This window comes from Ascaphus truei, chromosome 18 (assembly GCF_040206685.1).
Source record: "Ascaphus truei isolate aAscTru1 chromosome 18, aAscTru1.hap1, whole genome shotgun sequence".
NCBI classification, from domain to species: Eukaryota; Metazoa; Chordata; class Amphibia; order Anura; family Ascaphidae; genus Ascaphus; species Ascaphus truei.
The window spans coordinates 18038930-18062684 of record NC_134500.1 but is presented as its reverse complement, the minus strand read 5'-3'; the positions used below and the strand labels follow the sequence as shown (position 1 = coordinate 18062684).

At 44.6% G+C, this 23755-nt stretch overlaps 1 protein-coding gene across 5 annotated transcripts in view; it reads left to right on the top strand.

The window, feature by feature from the left end:
* RAB27A (RAB27A, member RAS oncogene family) overlaps positions 1-23755 on the top strand; it is a 62381-nt gene that overhangs the window by 26769 nt on the left and 11857 nt on the right. For 3 of the 5 annotated variants that reach the window (XM_075575730.1, XM_075575731.1, XM_075575732.1), the window contains exon 3: positions 15643-15815. In XM_075575730.1, coding sequence (XP_075431845.1) covers positions 15663-15815 — 153 coding nt within the window. In that variant the 5' untranslated portion in view covers positions 15643-15662. Of the gene's footprint in view, positions 1-9512; positions 9672-10965; positions 10987-15642; positions 15816-23755 lie in introns of those variants that run through there. The other 2 variants (XM_075575733.1, XM_075575729.1) reach the window with 2 other exon arrangements.

Below are 23755 nucleotides of genomic sequence, written 5' to 3'. Positions count from 1 at the left end.
TCCTATTGTCGCTTATATTAGTCCCAGTGTCCAGTGTGGAAGCCACTTAGGCCAATATTATTGCGAGCGCTGCGTTGGAACGCTCATCTCAAAATGGCGTGTAGTTGCGTTGCAGGCTGTTGAGGGTGAAACACTTGTGAGGTGTGTGTAATACGCAAAGGAGACTCTAAAGTTGCAGGAAAGGGCCTCTCGGCTGCCTGTTATCCGGTCGTGCTTTAACAGGCTGGCAAGTATCTAGATCTCTCTTGCTGTGCGCTCTTCTCCTCTTTTTCTATATGAAGGGGATGTGTTTATGCTGCTGTCTTCCACTTTCTATCGCCTTGGCTAACAGTCTCCTACAAGCCTCCTCCTTCACCTCTTCAACTGTCGACACCTATCTCTGTCTCTGACTGCCAGTTGGTCTATCTCTGTCTCTCATATTGACAGTTGGTCTCCAGATTCTATCTGTTTTTTTTTTCTTTTTTTCTTATCCGATCCCATATCTCTGGTCATGTGGTGCCATGCAGATCAGGGACAGTGTCTCTTATTCCTTATCTCACCACGTGATAGGTGGAGCAGATTAATTCTGTATTTTCCATTTGTATATTTGTAGCAAGGGCTACAGACGGATCAGACAGCAAGGCTGGAGACAAAGCCCCCCCATGGAATGAAGCAGGCGTCTCCGGAGCGGAACACCATTAATTTGAGCTCCAAGCTCCCCTTGCTTCCGGAGATACTTACCTCCGTAGGGGGGCCGGTAGCCGCAGGGATTACGTTATGGCCGCCTTTCAAAGCTCCCGGCCCTGCGGGCCAATAGGAAACTTTGACGTCACCTGGTGCAGCTTCCTATTGGTCCTTGGAACATGGGAGCTTCACTGAGCAGTGGAATGCCGGCAGCTGTGAAGGGGGTAAATATTTATACAAATCGCCAGCTTGAATTGCTCCTTCAAGTCACAAAACTGTCATTGTGGATCTAGGCCCAAGTTTGCCCATCCCCTCACTATAAAAGCAGCATACTGAACGGAAAACTCTGTCATAGTTTAAACATTGCTGGCGTTTGTGAGCACTTTAGGCAAAAACAACAGGAAAAAAAGGCAGTGCAGAAACTGACACATTGAAAGCACACTGCAAATAAGATTAAGTACAGAAGGGAAGCTAAAACGCTATATTCCAAATAATAGCTCTGCTAGAAGCCCATTATCACTTCTGAACAGCTAACCCATGCTGGGAGATACCACAGAGTTTAAGATGGCAAGTGGCAGAGCTGCATATGGAACTAACTATTACTGGTACACCATTTTCAGTAGGACTGACAGATTGTATGTATGCAGCTTGATTGGAAACAATAATGGCCGCCCCCCTCTTACTTGTGTGAATGCATAATTGACTATATTTTTGTATCTAAAATCCTGTAAATGGAGCAACCAGTGATCCGCCAGTGGGAAGAGATCACAAGCCATTTTAGTACATCTGCTACGTATATGTAGCCATGTATCCCCTTGGCTACTAATCTGCCCTGCCTAACACGTAAGCCCTGGTACCAGTGCAGGCAGAGTTAGGGTTAAATCTACGCCCTGCTGTAGTAAGCGGCTTCCTTGAGTGACAGGGGGGGTGGCCTGAGGCCTAGGTGCCGCCCCCCTGGGCCTGAGACCTGAAGTCCCGCCCCTGGTAACAGTGGAGAGCGGCAGTTTTGAATTGACAGTTGGGAGTTGTCAGTTCTACCCTCTCCCCTCAAGACATGTGAGGGGGGGGGGGCTGCTGACATGTGAGGGGGGGGCTGGGCTGCTGACATGTGAGGGGGTGGGGGGCTGGGCTGCTGACATGTGAGGGGCATGGGGGGGAAGTGATGTGAGGTGCAGGGGGGGAGGGAGTGATGTGAGGTGCAGAGGGGGGGGGGGGGAGAGTGATGTGGTGCAGGGGGGGGGGGAGATACTGATGTGAGTTGCAGGGGGGGTGAGAGTGATGTGAGTTGCAGGGGGGAGGTGTGATGTGAGTTGCAGGGAGGGGGAGAGAGTATTATATTGAGGGGAGGGGGAAAGAGTGTCATATTGAGGGGAGGGGGAGAGTGTCATATTGAGGGGAGGTGGAGAGTGTGTCATATTGAGGGGAGGGGGAGAGTGTCATATTGAGGGGAGGGGGAGAGAGTGTCAAGGGGAGGGGGAGAGAGTGTCATATTGAGGGAAGAGCGACATGGGGGGGGGGATGCTGACTTGTGGGGGGGGGGTGCTGACATGGAATGGGCTGGGGGGATGTGGAGGGGGGTATTGTATGTTTGATGTGGAGGGGGGTATTGTGTGTTTGATGTGGAGGGGGGTATTGTGTGGGTGAGGGGGAGGGGGTTATTGTGTGGGTGAGGGGGAGAGATGGAGTATGAGAGATAGATGGGGAGTATCGTAAAGATTGATAGTGAGGGGTTCTGGGGGAGATATGAGGCTGATGATGATGATGATGAGAGGTGCTGGAGGAGAGATGATGATGATGATGATTTAACCCGTGCGGCCCAAATTTTTTTTCCTTGGAGCAGTTCGGCCCTTCTCACTTTACGAGTTGGGCAGGCCTGCTGTATTGTATCTTTCTTTGTGTTTGGCTTCTTTTATAGCCTTAAATGTTTTCTTCTTTTTTCCCTTTTATGTAACTGTGAAGCGCTCTGAGTCCCATTGGGAGATAAGCACTATAGAAATAAAGTGATTATTATTTATTATTATTCAGAAAACCTCTTTACAGCTGCCTGGAACCTGTGAAAGTTAGTTCAGCGAACAAACAGCAGAAAGTCGGACCTCCCCCTCCCACTCTCCCACTATCTTTCCAAATGGTAGGTGTTCCATGGATTAATGACATCCGGTTTCCCTATTATTAGACATGATCTACTTGGCATATGTTTTATTTGTTAAATGTGTCTGTGGAAGATTGCTGACTCTTGAAACGACTTGAGTACACGTATTTTAGAAAGGGTTTCAACTAGATTTCCAACGTAACAGTGCCAGATATGTAGACTTTTCCGAGTAAAAGTAATATAATTTTAGATGTGTAGCACCTTTCCCCCACCCTAAGTGAGATCATATAGTTACCGGTGTATTCTAGTGCGGGTGCATTCATTATTTAGTAGTGGAGAGCTCCTGTTTTTTTAATCATGTTCTAAATAAAGTAATTTTTCACCGGACCCTCTCTCCTGGTTGCGCACTGCTTTTCTCAACTTTTTTGTTATTGGTGCTGGTGCATACCTGTTTGGTAGAACAGAAGGCCTGAGAACTCCGCGATGGTATAGGGAGGCGTTAGGACAGGGTCTCCGTGATGGTTCTTTGGTCAGCGCAGCGCTTCCAGCCCAGGGAGGTCCGGGTGCAGCCGGGATGAACCTCATAGGCACTCTTCTTAGGCCGAGGTCCCGGTGTTGTCGGCGGTGTGCGTGGCCGCGAGCGCGCGCAGGCCACCAGCTCCTTACCTCCAGTCTGGAGGTCCTCGCTGGCTTCTTCCGACGGGGCTGACTGCATGCTGTGACGCGTCAGCCGGCTGGAGGGAGGAGGGGAGCTAGGGGAGGAGGGAAGGAGGGGAGCTACGGGAGGCAGCTTGGGAGGGAAGTCTGTATGGCAGCCGTGCATAGCTCGCTCCCCGCTCCCCTGGATGCTGTCTGTGGGGCTGCTGCTGTGCGGTGCTGTTACTGAGGTGCTTGTGTTTGTGTGATGGGCCCGTCCCCCACGTCATGGCCGCACCCACCCGACTCCGTTTGGCCACGCCCCCCCCCCCCCCCACACCGAAAAAAGTCAGCTACAGACCGCAGATCGCGGTGCAGTGACTTGCACGCGCCGCCGGCAAGCAAGGTGGCCGTGCGGACGCGTGCAGTGGGCCTCAGCCTTGGTGCTCACACTAGAGACATCACATCAGAGTGGATATAACTGGAGTTTATTAGGTTCAGTACATCATTACAGGTTCCATTCCCTGAAGGCAGTACCTCGAGCTTGAGGCCCTGAGCACCCCTCCTCAGCATAACTTACCCCCCTAATAGGGCAAGGCCTCAGCCCACTCATGTCCAGGAGAGACTTACTGCTGTGTCCTGATAGCAGGGAGGGCAGCACAGAACAGAACTCCCAGAACCCTAAGGCCAGGTCCATAGTGCCTTCGCCCTTGCGGAGGCGTGCGCGTCCGTGACATCACCCGCTTGCAGCGGGTGCGTTTTTTGGCCAAGGTACACGCGCAGTCCGTAGGCGTGTCTAGGGACGTGCCAGTGACGTCACGGAGCTGGTTCGCCCTCATTGGTCGAACCTCTTACGTGAACGGCCTGTCGCGCCAAGAAATCAGTTTGAACTGATTTCTTGCACAACGCGCGCCCCCTTCCGCGTGCCCGCGCGCCGCATGGACGCAAACACTGCCTTAAGGCAGTCTGTTCGCTCAGCGTGTGGACGCGGGCGCGTGGTCTGCGGTTCCATGGCCCCAGCCTTACTCTAACCTCTAGAGGGAAACCCCCTCCTTCCCAGGGGAGTGGCATGTAAGCCGGCCTCCTATCAGTCGTAGGCCCCATTTGTAATACCAGGCTACTCCTGAACTTTATTAGGTAACACACATATAACAATACAACCAGGTCCTGCAGGATTTGTTCCTAACACTGCCCACTCGTTATTGGGATTTACAGTGCTAGAGGGGCCAGAGAATTAGTAATCCAAGGGGACCTGGCTACAGATGTTTATAGACGTTTAGAATGTTTAATCCAGCGGTAGCCAGCTCCATTTAATCAAAGGCCACCAAGCGGTCCAGTTTTAAGGATATCCCAGCTTCAGCACATGTGGCTCAGTCATTGAGAGCCCTTGATTGAGCCACCTGTGCTGAAGCAGGAATATCCTTAAAACCGGACCTGTTGGTGACCACCCCTTGCCTTAGTGTAAGGATGGTGTAATCACAGTTCAAAAATCACGTAAAAAAAAAGTAACTACGAGATAGTAGTGTTATCATAGGGGAAAAAAAGTCAGTGCCTGCAGCTTTACACCCACACACGACAACTTCTGTAAGAAGTGTTACACCTCAGCAAACACTAATGATTTGGCCCTGCGCCCGTCTTCATTTTTTTTTTCCCTTGCTAAATACGGGGACAATATTACTCCAGTTTCTCGTGCTTCTGAGAGACTTTTATACTTATCTAGCCCATCTATCCCCCCCCCCCCCGGTCGCAGATCGGTTCCCCTAAGGTGTTCTGGGGTTTGGCTATATGTCTCTCTATGGTGCATACCTGCTGGAAACAGGAGGGCCTGAGTCTCCCGCGATGACATGGGGGACAACAGGAACAGGTTACTGGGGTGAATGCCTTTGTTTTCGTTCAATGGTGCAGTGCCTCCATCTATTGTAAGCCGCAGGAATGTGGGGTGGAATCCTTACCACAGAGATTCCCCACAGGGATGAGAGATTCCAGTCTCACACAAGGTTATCTTTAAAACCAGCAGACTCTTTATTCTCTTGGGCAGCAGCCGACAGGTACAGTTGATACACAGTCCACTAACTGTTCTCCCTTGTGATGGTCCCTGCCGCCACTCTGGACTAAAGGCCATCCAGAGTGGGGCTAGCTCTTCCCTCACCCCCTAAGCAGGGTGAGAGGTATTTGGTCCACCTATAACTCACTAGGTATATCAGCTCTACTCATGAGCTGATCACTCCTCTCCTTCCTAACACTAACTCACTCCAACTTGTCTCTCTAAATAGTAAATGCACTGCTCTTTATGATCTCAGCAGGCACCGCCCCTGTGTCTCTTGATTGGACACAGGGTCAGGTGACCTACCTCCACCATTCAGGGCAAGTGCTTGAAGTGGGGGAAATCCATGATAACTCCTGGCAACCTGCCCTTTCAGGAATTATACCAAGAGGAGGATAGAATTATAGCCCCATTTCTTACCAGGGCTACAATTATAACGCACAAATACTGGACAAATGTGTACATGGTAACAACATGATGACTGGGCATGAACAGTCGTTATATCATCCAAGTCTTGGACAGTCTGGTCATTTTGATACGTTGATGTCTCTTAAAGCTGCATTCCACGCTTTATGTGTTTTTTTTAATTTATTTTTATTGTTTAAAAATGTCCAGGGACACTCTCTGGTATTCTGCATAACATGTGCCTGCTGGATACAAAATGGCAGCCATGTCAAGGCCCAATAATGCCGATAATGTCTTCCTGTTGGTGGCCATGTTTGTAGTATGGTGGCCATATTTGTTGTGTTTGTGTCAAAACCGGCACAAAAAATACAAATATATCTGGGGAACCGAGGGGTTGTGGGACCATTGATGAGTTCTGGGATACCCCTCAGTTCAGGTAAGGGTAAAAACATATATCCGTTGGGGATAAGAAACCAAAATGTCCGTCTCTGGTTCTCATTTGAATATGCTGTTAAGCCATTTACTCATTCTGGAGAATATGTCCGTCCCATTGCTTTCTATAGAAAGGGATTTTCAGGCAAGCGACTTGGCTGCGCATTCAAGGGTCTCGGTTACTTAGAAGGTCATTGTGAACCATTTGACTTTCATTTTTGGGAATAACTACACACCGACACATTGGCCCAAATACATCAGGCAGTGGTAAGGAAAACTGGAGATGTTATTAGTACATTTTTGGTCAACTTGCATCCAGTTTTCCTTACCGCTGCTTGATGTAGCTGGGTCAATGTGTGGCTCTGTGCCTGTGCTTGCTGATTATCTCCTCGGGAATTGAATAAAGACACAGGCCTCTTATTCACTATGACCAGAATCTGCTTCCTAGGGCTTGGGACGTTATAGCTCCATTCATATGAATGGGACGAAAACCTAGTACTGTACAGGGAAGCGTTTTCACCGCATGTTGAACAGGGATGGGTTACGTCGCGAAATTTGCTTTCACGGTTGTTTTCTAAAGAATTAAAACATTTTGAAAGATTTCAAAGGGACTTTTATTGTCAAATTTGAGCAAAATTGCACAAACTATATTCGGTTTAAAAAAAAGAATTTAGGTCACATTTTTAGAATATTGTCTAATTTTCTAATAAACTCTGGTGATCTTTACAAATATTTAAAAAATGCAGCATTTCACTTTCGCCTTCGCATGGGGAAAAAAAGACTTGCATACTTAAAGCTTTTTATAGTTTTTCTTTTAACCCACGACACTGAAGTGGAGCATCATATTTAAATATGTGTTACGGTGAGGCAGATGTGACATGAAGTGACATGTAAACCCAAAGATGAACCAATACATTTTGAGTTGCTATTTCAACTAATGATTACGACTGTTGTACCCCACTTCTTGTCCATCGCGTTCAATAGCCAAGAATTCGATGTGCACCTGTCAAAGAAAACACTTACAAGCTACTTTATGTAAGATATGCAATTACTTGCCTGTCAGCATTTACAAGGGCTTATCACCATTGTGCTTTAGAGAATGCAGTCCAGTAGGTTCTCTGCTTCACACTTGGTAGCCTTGCCCCAAGATCTCATTTCTTTGGAGTCAAGTTTATGATGAATTATTATATAGAATATTGCTTTTCTTCCTGTCCCATGATTGAGCCTAATAAGAGCTCAATACTGGGTAGAATATGTAATGAGGTAAAGCCGATTTACCCATACATTCTCGGTAACCAGGTGGGGTGTCGTTGCTGTCTCAGAGACCGTAATCCTACCCGGTCGGGAAAAGGCTATGGCGGGTTCTGGTGATGGTGAGATATATGCGCCTCCTTGGAGAACGTTTTACAAGATCTGTGTACGCCGGCAGTGAAACTTACATGACTATAACTTAAACAACTTAAAGGCGCTGAATATTGGGTCTATTACAGATCAATTGTGACCCCCTTTCTCACCCCCAACATTACTTTGTAAGAAATATTTTGGGATTGTTGGAGCTGCCCGAGAGTGAAATGATTATGCACAATATTAAATAATCAGGTGATCCAAACTGAAATATCCCGCCCCATCTTTGTCTTTTTGTTTTTGTCATTCTTGAACCTTACTTCCTTTTTTATTTTATTTTTTCAAACTGGCAACTGTTTAACCTTTCTGAATAATGATTCATTATTTCCACTTTCCCTCCTCTTCTCTGTAGCCCGAGCATTGAAAAAATATAAACGGTAATATAAGAAAAGTGTGAGATGAAAACTTGGTGTTCTATGGTTTCTTCAGTGGCGCTGCTACGCTAGTGTGTGTGTGTGTGTGTTTGTGTTTGTGTATACACACACACTGTTCAAAGTGTAATGGAACTAGGGGTACAGAGTACATGACCAGTACTTTTTTCTTCTTTCACACCCCAAGTACCAAAAACGTACATTTCCCCATTTTGTTTATTTATTTGGTATATTTAAGTAACCAGGAGATGGGGAACGATACCTTCTGGTTTCACCAAAGTACAATTCCTATGGTGCCCTGCGATCCCATACCCAATTCTGCTGACCGAAACCAATCTGCGGCTGTGCAAACATGGCTTCAACAGACCTGAACACCCAGGATAACATGTTGGGGCTCAATAGAGTAAACGTGGACCTCCTTGAGCTGCCAACAAATTCACTGGGTGTCGAATTGCATCATGTTGACCCCAAGGGAATTTCTACGTGTGACCTGAGTCTAATAAGGCAATAATTAGCACTAAATGTCTATGTAAGGTACTTACAATATATTGATATGCTGTTACCTAGCAGAAAACATAAAAAGGTTTATTTATTAAGTCAAAAAAGACCTTCTCCCGTCAGTTTCCATAAAAAAGAATCAAATCTATATTATAAGAATAAATACAGCCTCCGCCGCCCCCCTGGTAGGACAGAAATACTCTGACCTGGAGATGGGCAAGGATACCTTTTTATTCGCCGCCCCAGAGGTTAAAAGCCTTCTGTCCTACCTTGAGGGAGGAGCTATGGGACATTCCACAGGTGTGTACTGCAGTAGGATGCAGAAGAAATCTTAATGGTTTTTAAAAATGACATGTATGGGAACTGCTCCTTTAAAGGAGCTGCAAGAGAGAGATTATTGTCTGGCTTCCAAGCTGATCTCACCACATTGGCATTTGCACCAATAACTGATAGGATTATCTGTCCGTGTTTCTTTTGTGCATAATATTTGAGAAAGTCCAACTGGGGATGAAATGTTCATCTCCTTGAATAAACTTGCTACTATATTTCAAATAGTACATTAATTATATGTACACGTTTATAGTTGAGCTGTTCTAGATCCACATAAAATAAATATGAAACAAGAATTCATATTGATTAAGCAATTAAAGTTTCTAAAACTATATTTTGGAATAAAATATACACTGTAAGGATAAATTGGCAAAATCTGAATGTGCCCATTTCTACAAAATAAAACATATTAGGGGTGCCACCTTTTTAAATTCAGTTCCTTGTAAAGTGCGAGAGATTTGGGAGCTACAATGTAATAGAAATAATCTGTATTTTAAAACTGATCCCGCCCCGAAAATGAATGTGCTGCTCAAATTGTTTCCCATTAACATGAGCTGCTGCTATTTTCATGTGAAAAGAACAGCCCATGTATGCACCAGAACGGCTGGCCTGTCTTGTAAGCTTCCAAGACATTAGGCACACCTTCATCTGCACACAGACACTGACATTAGTAGCAGCAGGTGACACGTAAGCTTGATAGGCTGTGTGCTTAACAGGTGGAGCGAGAAAGCACTTCTACTAAACATCCACCTTAGATTACAGCTCAGCTGGGATTTTTCTACTCTGTTCTATAGTGGAGGTAAGTTGCTTAATTGCTACATTATAAAACTGCAAAGTATATGCATGCTTGGCATAAATGGTCTTCGCGATAGCATAACTAATGAAATGCATGGACTGTGTACAACGCTGGTACGTGATTGTATGTTTATTGCAATGGGTTTGCAATACGGCGTGACTTGATGTAGATTGAGATGCGTTCGGACGTAGTTTGCAATCTCCCTGTCCTGGGCCTGGAAATAGGTTGTTTGTAGAAAGTGATGTGCATCGGTGCACTCTGCAAACAGAAGTTCTGCATGGAGGGCCCTTCTCTTTGCTCAGCCAAGGACTAATCTTCCAGTCAAAAACCTGGTCTCCTGTAACATTAACACCGTCCTGGTAATTCTGTGTACATTAAATGTCTGCGGCTCAAATAATATGTAACATGGTGCAGTATTACAGAGAAGATTCAATTCCGTTCAGAATATATGTTGCATATTGAGGTAGGAACAAGGCATTCTCTAGGACAAAGATTTTTAACAGGGGGTTCCTAGGACCCTTTGGTTCCCCGGGGCACCCTGCACTTTTCAGGTCATTTGAAAATTGTACCAAATACTGAAGAAATTACAATGCATCTGATCTCAGACGCGCTATTAGAGAGGGTTGGGGTTCCTTACAATGCATCTGATCTCAGATGCGCTATTACAGAGGGTTGGGGTTCCTTACAATGCATTGACGCGCTATTGCAGAGGATTGGGGTTCCTTACAATGCATCTGATCTCAAGACACGTTATTAGAGAGGCTTTCATTAGATGGAACATTCCCCCTTATTAATCTGATGACTATTTAAATAAAACAGCAAAGGCATTGGGGTGCGTTTACCAAAACATTTTCTACAGCCAAATTCCCATTGTTTTCACTGGTATGCCCTTTTCTTGGTAAATAAGGGGCAAGCAACATAAACCTATAAGGCTTGATTTTTTTGCATGTTTAATGCATCCGTGTTTTTAAGTTTTTTTTTTTGTATTTGTGTGGGTGAAATATCCTCATGGATAGAACAGAATTGCTTCTCCAAAAAAAACAAAAAGCAATAAAAAAAGCCGTCATTCCCAAATAAAACTACTGTGCTGTCCACACCCCACACAAGCCCTCTTTATGGTGACTAAAGGTGCGTTGAAGTTTGGATCGACGGAAGGAGGTTGTGAATGACAAACACTTGTGAATGAATGCAATAGGTGTGGTCCGTTTCAAGCAGTACTTTAAATAAAGCCATTTACGGAAACCCAGAAAGTGGATGTTTTCTAAGAGTTAATCCGGAATGGCAGGAGGGATGGCGGTACTGTGTGTGCAATTATTTGGTATGACTTTATTCTTCAGGAGGAAAGGGAGGAGATCACATTAATATTTGTGTAAGGAGGAGTGTGGTTATGGTGGATTTGTTGTAAGTTTTAGATTCACATGATAGAAATGTGACGTGATTAACTTAATCTGCAGATAAGGGATTTAATGGGCGCTTTCATTTTCAGGGTGAGAAATGTAAAAGGAGTCCAGAAAAGGGAAGGTGACCCGTCCCCATCACAAAAGTGACTTGTTTAAGTGTGTCATTGACTCTTACTGCTCCTCCAGGAGTAGTCCGGCCAGAGAACAACCTTGTGTAGAGAACAATTTAATTGTGTTGCCTAAACAAATCTAACCATTCTAGAAGCAAGTATTTGCCTGCTTTTATTTCTTTGGAAATTGCACTGCAAGTTGCATATCTTAGGGGGCCACTGAATGGCGAAGTTTTTCAGTCAAGTGTTCTCTTTATTTACTCTTATTCAACCCTGTCCTTATCAGAGAGCCAATAAAGATAAGAGCTAGAGAGGGGTGCTTTGCCTACTGTATCTACACTCTTGTGGAACACACAGCGACATCACACAAACGGGAGTAGCCAGAGGAATTCAACCCCCTTCCACGTCTCTGCTCACCATGCAAGCAAACTAACTTTTTAGATAATTATTTAAACATACTTTTAAGTGCCACACATTGATCACTGAAACCCATTAAACGTGGCACTGCTCACTTTAGTAATAGGAGGGACTGCCCATTTAACAATTGATATCGACTAGTTTAAAAAGCATCCCTTGTTAACTTTTCTGTGGGGAAGTTAAAAGGGATGTAGCGCCGGCAGTTAAATATATAGCAAAAACACAGCTATGCGGTACCTAATAATGCTATGGTACTGGTATGTTACAGATTGAAGTGTGTGGGGTAATAGGTATTGTAATAGATTTGTAGTATTTACCTGTTGATGTCAACAAGGATTTTTCATTAGAATACAGAGCTATTAAAACCTCACAGGTTTCTTCGTCAAGTGTAGTATGTGTCTCACTCTTAAAATGAACAATGGATAAGATGCTATTTTGGTTGCTGTCCCTCCAGTTTGTTTTTCACTGTTGTAGATAATTTACTGTACATAGTATTTTTCCTGGTACTGTGCCCCATATTAACACCCCACGTATAATTTAGAAGAAATGCAGGCTATGTGTGGTCTGATTTAATTAACTTCAAAGCTATTTGCAGAACTTTCTATGCTCCACTTTCTCGTCGTGAGACTACTTTGTTCGTCGTTCAACTTGATTTCTGAATGAGCGTTATCTTTTAACTGTGTGATGTTGCAGTACCACCACTAATATTTAACCCCAGTGTGGTATTGTCTTTTTATGAATTATTATCTTTTATTTGTATGGAGCCGACATGTTCTGCAGTACAATTTGAGAGGGAGGACAATGACCTTGTATGACAAGAGTACATATATGTTAAGCCTAACTGACACCATTGGATGGAGGTCCCTGCCCCTTGGAGTTTACAATCTTGAAGGAAGGGAGTGGAGACACAAGGTGTGATTTTTCTTAGCAAGGGTTTGGCTATCAACATCAGGAGAGTGTTGGACAAGTATCTTTTAAATGAGTGTTTTTGGGGAACTTTTAAACGTATGGGGTATCGGGGTTATGGTGGAATCGTCTATTGCACGTGAGAAATCTGGTATAGGTGTACGGGGCGGGAATTAGAAGTTTAGTTTTCGACATGTTAAGTTTAAGATGGTGATTGAACATCCATAAGGAGATAGAAGAAAGGCCGTTAGTGTCACGGGTTTGGAGAGAATGGGAAAGGTCATGAAAGAAGTAGATTTGGTTATCGGCAATATCGGGGCTGAATTGTAATTTTGGCGGGCTTGGTACAGAAGCTTTCGCAGGGCCTCTTACCTGGTCCAGCAAGCCTTTCCCTTCGTCCAGATTTTTCAGCGTCAGAAAACATCACAACGCCATGCGGCGGCACGTTGTCATGGCAATGCAGTGCCACGTAGCGTCATGGCAACGAGGCGCCACATGATATTGCAACGCCATGTGACATCACCTTGACATGGCAACGCAATGCCATTTGACATCGCGGTGCCATGAACGAACGCCGTAGGAGGGGAGATCCAGCCGGACCAGGTAAGAGATACTTACAGAAGCCCTGTCCCCCCCCGACAAGCAGTTTAACTGTTCTGGGGGAGAGCGTGTGGCCTCTGTAACCATGGGGCTCAATTTGATGACACATGGAACCGCAATCAAGCCAGTCCTGATCAGCATGGAGGTGAAAGTGAAAACGAAAAGATTGTATTGGTTTACCAAGGGAAGAGGTGTAAATGGGGAAGAGTAGAGGTCCTAGAACAGAGACCTTGGGTACACTGGGTGGGAGTGATGAGTAGGATGTGCCAGCAGTGAAACACAAAGTGCAGTCAGGCAAGATGTAAACGAGGAGAAAGCAGTGTCACGGAGGCCAATAGCATTGAGGCTGTGCAGCATGGAGGCCAATAGAATTAAGGCTGTCCACAGGGAGGCCAATAGAATGGAGGCCGTGCAGCTGGGAGGCCAATAGAATGGAAAGTATCACACACAGATCTGTTGCTGTGTTCCAAACAGCAGACTGTCTATTACCCTGAACGCTGTAACAATAGTGTCCTACACTTAATATAATGTTACATATCAGCTGCAGCATTTCACTGACTGCAGCACACAGTCAGAAGGCGGCCATTTTGTTAGGCAATCAGGGTTTTTACAGATTTATAACAGGAGCACCAAACGATTGCCAACTTAGGTAAAAATGTAGAATTATACATTGTAACCTGCTTTACATATACAAATAATAGAAAAAGAAAGAAGAAAAAAAAGGAAGAGGGAAATTAGTATTGCTGCTTTAAGTATATAACCCTACCTCCAGGTAGAAAATGATACAAGTGTGACAGGCCCGAGTGCTTTCATGTTATTGCAGTTGAAGTTTATGTTGCGAAGTTGGACTGCACTTTAATCATTTGCTGCAGGAAATGTTGCTGCTAACCGAGGTGCTATTGCAAGAAAAAAAACCTGCAAAAGCTGAGGTTGGTGTTATTTGTGCAGAAATGCCGGCATTTACTGCACTTTTTCAGCATGCTGCTGAATTTACAAACCTGGTGATGTGTTGAAAAAGAGATCTGAACCATTCCGAAGGTGTAGAAAGGGAATGTGAGTTTGCAGCCTGTAAGTACGGCCAGGCTGGTTACCAGGACAGGGACGTGTGTAGGGTTTCTTATATGGTGTAGCAGTTGGGGAGAAATTCTCATTTCTATGGGGGGGAAACCTGAGAACGTAACTTATATTTGCAATAGCACCAATGCTTTCTCATTCTTGTACCCGCTGTGAAATTAACATTTAAGGCATTGTATTTTCCAGTAACTCTGAAACACTACTAAATATTTGTATTTACCAGTGAAACCCTATATAAACCAATAATACCGATAATTATTCAGAGCATGTGTTTACCCGTTAATGGCAGGGCCGCTTTATACATTAGGCCGACTAGGGGCAGTGCCTAGGGCCTACAAACCTTTTAGGGCCTACAAACCTTTTAGGGCCTACAATATTTCATTTGAAAAAATACCTAAAAAAAAAATAAAATAAGAAACAGCAAATTTTAATTTAAAATGCCTTCGAAGTATCGATACCTTTAAATATCGAAACAAAAGTACCGATGCCAAATATCGCTAGTATCGAAAGAAACAAGCAAACGCTGAAATTAGCATAAAAATGAGTACAAATATCGGGCACACAAACCTCTAGAAATAAAAGTGCCTAGGGCCTACGAAGGTCTTAAAACAGCCCTGCTTAAGGGTCGAAGGGAACTGGAGAATACATTACTGATGTATCGGCGTTACTTCACTCACTGGCACCATAGATCGACTCTGACTTGTTGACGTTGACTTGTAGTCCATTCAGCTTCATGGGGCTGCCACCCGATACCACATTATGCGTTTCCCGACATAACTCGTTAGCTGGGGTAATATTGCCTGCTACATCTGTACCTTGCAATTGATTGGTTGCCCTTCTGCTGGCAAAGTGGATAAGAGAGTTACCAGCAGGGCACTAAGTCTACAAGGGCCAGTCTGATTGCAACACGTCCGTTTGCTGACCTCCCGGATGGGGTGTGGCAGCTAGTTCCATGTCACCATGAGATCTTCGTATCGCCCATGTTTTCAAACGGGAACTACAATGCATGCTGGGTAACCACTGTCATGCTTTTCTATGGCATTTGGAGATCAAAGCTTTAATTAGCTCACGGTGACCTGGAGTTACTGCACAGTGTATTCAGCTCTTAACCCTATAGGCACAAAGCTGCAGAGAGCAACGTGGCATTGTTCTTTAAAAAAAAAAAAAAATACATGGTGAATCCATTGAGTTTAGCACATGGTATTGATGACAACCTGTTTTTATTACTATATTACAGGGGTGGCCAACTCCAGTCCTCAAGGACCACCAACAGGCCAGGTATTCGGGATATTTCTGCTTCAGCACAGGTGACTGAGCCAGTGATTGAGCCACCGGCGCTGAAGCAGGGATGTGACTAATACCTGTCCTGTTGGTGGCCCTTCAGGACTGGAGTTTCCCACCCCTGCTCTAGTAAATGTTGAGAACTCTATAAATCCAGCGTTAACCCTCTGTGTATTCATTTTGCAGGTCACCAACCAGATTTCACGATGTTTGATGGGGATTATGATTACCTCATCAAATTTTTAGCCCTCGGAGATTCCGGAGTAGGAAAAACCACCTTTCTCTACCAGTACACGGATGGAAAATTTAATTCGAAGTTCATCACGACAGTGGGCATCGACTTCCGGGAAAAAAGAGTGGTAAGGTTTAATTATTCAGTGTATTTTTTTTGTCTTTTTTTGCCCTCTCTGTTAAACAGTGAGCAGGTATTGTAACTCTGGCTGGGGGTAAAACAATGTACCTATCAGCAGGGCTGTGCCAAGACTTTCAGGGCTTGGTTCCAAGATTCCCAAAGCAACAAAATGTATTAAAAACTGTTAACTCTGTAAATTCAACTAAAGAAATGTGTTGCGTTTCTTATTTAAACAACACGCCCACCCCTTAAAAAAAATGGATTTTTTTTAATTGAGTTTTCACCTGTTCACTATTAAAACCGCATTAGCTGTTACCAAAGCAACCTCTGTTGTCTTAACCCTTAGGCTGCCCGTTTGACACTCCCTTTATGTCCAGATGAGGCCAAGACCCCCCTAATATGCACAGGGGACATCATGGTCTTTTTGCTCATTTCTAGTAGGATATAGTATTTGGGATGGAAGTGGAGCCCACTCTACTTCTGTTCACGTCACTGTGGCTGGTGGTGACCATGTTGTTGCTACCCCAAGCAATCGCATGGTCCCAGTTCCGGAAGACAGCCACCAGTCTTCCGGCAGCAAAGGGATTGTGTGTTGATGGCAGCCGACATTTTAAATTCCCTAGAAGGCACATCTTAGTGAACAATATCTCCAGGGTGCTGTTACGTAGTTCAAAAAAAGGGTGGGATTGTTACAGACCAGCAGCGATAGAAGTTTGCGGTGGTTAAAAAGACAGGAAATAGTGATGAGTAGAGGGATTGCTTAAAGGGCACAAGACTGACAAACTTGGGCTTGCACTGGGGACTTCTCTGCTGTTACTCGTGTCTCCTGCGTCATAAAGCGTGTCCAATAACCAGCCAGTTCTTTGCTGGGATATCATCATGAACTGGAGAGATGAGATGCGCCATGGCTCAAAGATAACAACTTCAATATAATGTAGTGGGAGCACATATATGTAACAAACTGCCAAACTCCATAACGGGAATAAATCAGGAGTCTGGCCATCATCATCATCATCATCATCATTATCGTTCTAAATGTGTTGGTGAACGATCAACTTTTTGTTGTCGATGCACCTTTTATTCTTCAGTATATTTCAAATTGGGGGATTTCTAGATCCTTTCTTTTGGCGCTCCACGGCAGCATTGGAGGGACTGTGGCCAGCTGCATTGGTCCTGGAGGACCTTGCCTATCCTATTTCTACTGCTACTTCCTTTCGACCCAGACTGAGCAGCAGTTAATGGGCCCACATTTCTGACAATTTCTTCAAAGTTCAGGTCTCCTCAAAGACAGAGATACAAAGTAAGAGCTCTACTCACTAGTTCATAATGAAGTTCTCCTTTAATGGGACAGCCAAGAATGTTGGAAAGACAGCGTTTCAGGTCTCATTTGGACCTTTCATTGGGTCAACATTTCTGAGACCATTTCGTGATCAGATTAAAAAAAAAGAACGCGAGACCCTTGAATTTAGTCGGTAGTGGCACAATAATCTGAAAAGAGTGGCTATTGAGAGATTCCTACATGGGGACAATCTTAATTCTTCTCTGTAATAGGGTAACGCAGTAGATAAGGAGCTGCAAAGCTTGGGTGAGAATGGATTGGTGTCACCCTGCATGTAATATACCATGGAAGAAAGAAGAGAGGGGCAGAGGAAGATATGATATAAACTGCTGATTTAAATTAACCGGATCAACCAGATAGAATTCCTATTGCTCTGAAACACGCTTTGTCACGCGCTGCAGTTGGGCAGGGGAAGCTCAGAGAACATGTGAAGTACTTGCTTACTGAGAAGAGTGGTGGATCCATGGGAGAGCCTTCCAGTAGAGTTGGAAGAGGTTAGTAGAGCAAAGCAATCGAAAGCTGCAGGAGTCTGGTACAGAGTATAAGAAAAGGTCAGGGAGCAAATGAGGCTGTAGAGCAGCTAGACCAGGCTGCTGATCATTTCTGTGTTTCTAATTAAATATTGGAGAACCTCTCCCAAAATATAACCTCAAGAGAAATTACATTCTGTTCATGCCCCATTGGGTATCTGTGGGGGAGGGTCGGGGGAAAGAGTTCTGTTTTTCCTACAAAATACAGATTAGATCAGCTACTCCCCCCCCCCAGAAGCCAATGTGAGTTTAACGCCTTTAATGCTACGATCTTGCTACCAAGCTTTCCCTGCTCTTCACACAAAGTATTAAATCATTTTTCCTTAATCTCTAGCACAGCCTTGCAGATAAATACAAAAAAAAGTAGCAGCTCACCAAATGATTATTTTTTACTTGATTCTCCCTCCCCCCAGCATGCGCTTTATCCCCCCGCCGCCCCCCCTTTCCCCCCAGCGTGCTGGCTTATCCCGCAGAACCATCAGACAGGTAGGAGCACAGGACCGGGCTTAACCTTTAATATGCTGGTCCTTTTGCTTTAATATTGCTGTCGCAGCTACCTGTTATATAAGGAGCCCGAGGATTTGAAGCAGGGCCACGTACTTTGAAGGCTGTGTCATTACCTACAGACCGCGCCTCTTCTTCCTTTATTTGCATTGTTACCCAAGGTTTTGGAAACCAATGGACATTTTGGGATTCTAATTATTTATCAGTTTTATTTGACAACCGGGATAAACTAAAACGGTTGTGTATTTTTTTGCACTTTCCATTCCCCAGCCTTTATTTGGAACAAGCCAGGGGGGTATATTTTGTATTGTGGGTATCATTCCATAAAAATAATTGTTATACCACCCTATGAAACTTGTATTACACGGGAGGACATTAGTAGGTAATTATAAGAATGTGAGGTCAGGGCAAAATGTTCTGGTTGCATATACTTCCCTTATAAGTAGAGATGGGTGAATTCTTTTGACGAATTTGGATCGGCCGGTTCCTTTGGTCCATGGATTTCCGCGGTTCAATGTCAAAAAGGACAAATCGCATTTCGCAAATTTTTTATTACTAATACACTCGTGGATGGATTTCTAGAATCCAATCCGTAGGTTCAGCAATCTGTTAGCGGATCCTTAAGAATCCGCCAACGGATTGCTGAATCCGCGGATTGGATTCTACAAATCGGTCCACGGGTTGTGTCCAATGCCGGATTTTGCTGAATCTGCATGGATTGAAACCACCCAAATCCGTTTGCGGATTTTACACCGAGATACTGATTTTTTGGGGGGTAACGTCAGCAAAAATCCGAGAAAACGAATTTGGGCGGATTAGTCCGTCTCTACTTATAAGGTACCCCTCTATTTAGGTCTGCGTCTTCACTTCAAGCGTTTAATACCAAGGTTTTCCTGCCCCTCTCACTGCAAAGTACTGAGTGCTTCTTAAGACAAACTGCAGCATGCAATGGCAGTCCTAAATGAGACGTATCGGCCATTAAGCATTATATCCTATATTGGGTCTATAACCCTTTTTTGTTACTGGAGAAGAGAGTCACATTAAAATAAGTATAGGCATCTTAGTTTGCTGTAAAATGCTTGAACCCTCCTAAATTAGACCCATGCGTATCTGGACACATTCAGTGGCGGATTTTCCATTAGGCCCGGGCCTAGGGCGGCAAAAATGTCCTCCCTCATACATTTGCCGCGCTCTCGGGCCTGATTGGAAGGCACGTGCATGTCGTGGACGCCTCCTTGCTTCAGCCTTCCTTCTCCATTTGAATCCCAGCGTCAAATGACGCCTCGGACATCACACAGCATGACGTCGCATTACCATGGCAACATGGCGACCTCACATTGGTGACGTCCGCAGTGTCATTTGACGCCGATTCGAATGGAGAAGGTTGGAGGCGGCCACGACATGTAAGTGCCATGGGGCACCCGCTGGACATATTGGACTTCCATATGACAGACTGTGTGCTCACACCTCCTTGGGTGCACAGCAAAATGCATTGTGGGGGTTCGACTCCGGAGAGCAGAGCGGTGACTGGTGTATGTGTGTACACGAAGGAACAGATAGGGAAGGCACTCCCATTGGTGTAGGGAGGTCGGTACACTGCCAAGGGGCATAAGGAGGTGCCCCGTACTAAAGTAATGATTAGGAGGGCAGGCACACATAATAAAACAATTTATTGTAAGTAGTTTTGTTAATACACGTGCCTGCCCTCTTAATCATCATAGAGAGAGCTACTCCTGTTGGAATAAAAATACTCCGACTTTTTTAGAAGACTATTTTTACTCCACAATTCAATTTCAAGAACAGGAAGTCATGCAAGATTTTTAAGTCCAGTTTCTCAACACACTACATACATTTTTTGTGTCCGAGTGACCGTATTCTTTATTATTTCTTGGCATGTTGGTATAAGAGGTTGACCTTGGTCCTTAGCAATGCATGGAATCTGGTGCAAAAATTAAAGATATCAGCCTGTGTAATAGAGACACAGTGTGGCCAAGGTCACATGTTTTGGCCTTTGGCACACATTTTGGCCTTTGGCACACATACCACATCATAGTTTAGTATGTGTCAGCCCAAATACTCATCAAGCAGGTCATTACAATAATTCCAAGCATTTCAAGGGAATGCGATGCATAGCACAATGTGTATGTATAATACACGTCGCTCTCTCTAACATGTAGCTTCGGTTATTTAATTTTTGTTAAACAACCCAGTTTTCTTTTTAAGATGGGGTTTTTCTCTAGAGCAGTTGAAGACTGAGCCACCTGTGCTGAAGCTGGGATATCCTTAAAACCCAACCTCTTGGGGGATCTTGAGGACTGGAGTTAAGCACCCCTGCTATAGAGTTCATCTGCAGTATTTTCCATTCTGGGAACCCCCCACTTCCCGGGATTCTCACCAGTGATGTTACCGGATTTAAATCGGCCTCCGGGGAAACAAAATGGCTGCCAAATCTCAGACCAGCAGAAAGCCACAACTTCCGATTGGACGGCCATTTAAATCTCCTTTCAAAACCAAGAAGTAATACCTGGAGATTTACACCGGTAATGTGGGGGTGGGGGGGGGGGGGGGAGATCAGGAGCTGAAAATAGCACAGATCAGCTTTAGAGGAACATCTCTACCCCCCCCCCCCCCTAATCCAATAGGAAAAAAATTATTGAAGATGGATACGGATTGCTTCAGTAGGTATCAGTAGCAGGCGTGAGCCTTCTACCAGCCAAGGTTGTGAGGAGTTAACACCTGCCTGATGCCTTGTTTGGCTGAAAAAAAGCCTTTTCTTGTCTCCTGGACTTACCTCTGCTGGCATCGCCTACAGTATCCCATAAGTAGATGTCAATATACAGGCAGCCAGCATCCTCTAGCTCTGTGTTTCCAAAGCCTCGTCTCCGGACAGTCCAGCCAGGCCATGTTTTAAGGCTAACCAGCGAAATCACACATTCACATACACTGCAAGACGGGTGCGTGTGCTTGGTGGTTCAGTAATCCTTTCTAGGAGAAGGATAAGAGATGCTGCTCGCTGCTTCTATATGAGGATATGACCGCAGGAGGCTGCTCCAATGTGCAGCAGCAGGGAGCGTGTGTGTGGGATCCCTTTCTGTACACTTTGGGTTCATCTTTTTTCCCTCCTTCCACTTCAGGTTAAATAGACAGTAATTTATTAGTGGTCATGTGGTCATTTTATAACCCTGGTCTGTATGCCCATAGAACTGTTGGTGCCAATTAGGATACTTCAGTGGCTACATTAACGGCAGCATCATGTTATATGTCTGTTATAAAAACGAGTCTGTTTGCTAACACCGGTGCCAGTTTGCAGCCACCTTCTGTCTTCTAATCATTTTATGACCCCACATTTGATTAGATGAGAGTAGATATGTCCGTAGTGCACCCTCGCTGAAATTGGCATGGGCCGTGCATTTTTATGGAGGCCAGTGTAATGGAAACATTCTTTTCCATGGACATATTTCTACGGGTGTGTGTTGTGTGTTGTGTGCTGTGTGCTGTGTGCTGTGTGCTGTGTGCTGTGTGCTTGTATCATGGGGATTTTTTTGATATAAATGCTGCCGAAAGCTGGTGCTAATGGTACCGTCCCATGTCGACTGTCAAGTTAATGTGTTTATTTTTCACATGTTGCATTTCGCCCTTTTTCATCCAAACCACAGGAGTCCTTGTGAGATAATGTAATAACGCTCTGTTTTTGCAGTCATTATGGGGTAAACGCATTTTCACAGGAATATTGGCTATAACGGCAGTTAAGGTTTTCTAAATTGCTTTATAACTCAGCCACCATTATTTAGGGCAGAGGTGCTTAACTCCAGTCCTCAAGCCCCCGACCCCCCCCCCCCCCCCCCAAACAGGTCAAGTTTTCAGTACATACCAGCTTCAGCATAGGTGGCTCAATCAGAGGTTCAGTCCAAGACTGAGCCTCTGATTGAGCCACCTGTGCTGAAGCAGGGATTGATTGAGCCACCACTGCTGAAGCTGGGATATCCTGACCTGATGGGGGGGACGGGGGGCGTAAGTACTGGAGTTGAGCACCCGTGACTTAGGGGTTGACCATATGTCCTAATTTTGCCGGGACAGTCCCAGATTTTCATTAAACATCCCGGTTTCCTGACAATTTTCTCAATCGTTCAACTGTCCCGGTTTGTAGCTTTTGCCCGGTTTGGACTCGCTTAAAACTTGTAAAACCGTAAAAAAATATAAGTTTTTATGTTATTGATTATAATCAAGGAGTAAACTTTTTAAATATACTGGTAAACTCTAATGAAACGATTTATTCATATAAACCAACCTGTCATTTTACTACACACATTGCCAGCTAGCTCAAACTCCCACATCCACCACATCATGAATATATATTTATGTCAACAAGAGAGCTACTGAGCGTGGCAATTGTATATAACAAGAGACAGCGGTGCCCAATGCTACATCAAATTGACAAAACATATATGGTAAAAAGTATAAAGTAAAATACTTCAATAATAATATTAAATACTTGGTTATTTAGATAACCCTTTGGCCAAAGAGTCATAAGCCTGCATACCAACGGCAAGGTATAACCAAATTAATGCAGGTCCTACACTACACTGTGAACCCTTCCTTTTACCTCTGTAGGAGGGGAAGAACCATTATGGGTCCTGTTCCTGCAGCAAAGTGAAAAGACCTCCCAAGTTAAAAAGGTGAAGGAGGAGGAGTGAGCTCTGGGGGGAGGTGCCACCAGCCTCCAAACGACTGCTACCAGTCAGAAATAGATTATACCTTGGCGTTGGTATGCAGGCTTATGACGCTTTGGCCAAAGGGTTAACTAAATAACCAAGTATTTAATATTATTATTGAAGTATTTTACTTTGTACTTTTTACCATATATGTTTTGTCAATGGGATGTAGCATTGGGCACTCCTGTCTCTTGTCATGTTACTACTCTCGAGAGTCTGTGTTACTGTATGTTGGGAAACTGAATTAAATCAACAATACAGCATAAATGGGGACGCTATCAGACAAATACCATTATAATATTTTTTTTTGATGTGATGTCATTTGTTTTAGAAATAATTATTTTATTGTGTCCCAGTCTCTGCTTTGGAGAATCCGGTCACCCTACGATTACTGCCGCTTTGGACTTTGTGATTGCATTATTACCTCGGTTAAAGTGTAAGAATATGTCCATACAGCTTTTGCCCGCGCGGAGGCGTGCATGTCCGTGATGTCACCCGCGTGAAGCGGGTGCGCTTTCAGGTCATGGTAGACGCGCTGTCGGGGGGCTAGTTCGCCCTCATTGGGCGAACCGCTCACGTGACCTGCCCATCACGCCAAGAAATCAGCTTCAACTGATTCCTCGCGTAACGTGTGCCCCCTCCTGCTGTTGCCCACGTGGTCTGTGGGCGCGATCAATGCCTTAAGGCAATGTGATCGCGCAGCGCGTAGTCGCCTCCACGCGGTCCACGGCAGCATGGACTCAGCCTAAGCTTCAAGCTCGTGCTGAATAAAAGCTGTATTGAGAAAAGCTGTAATAAAAAGATGCATTGGTTATTCTACGTTTGCAAATCAAATCAACTTAAATGAAGAAGGGACCAATAA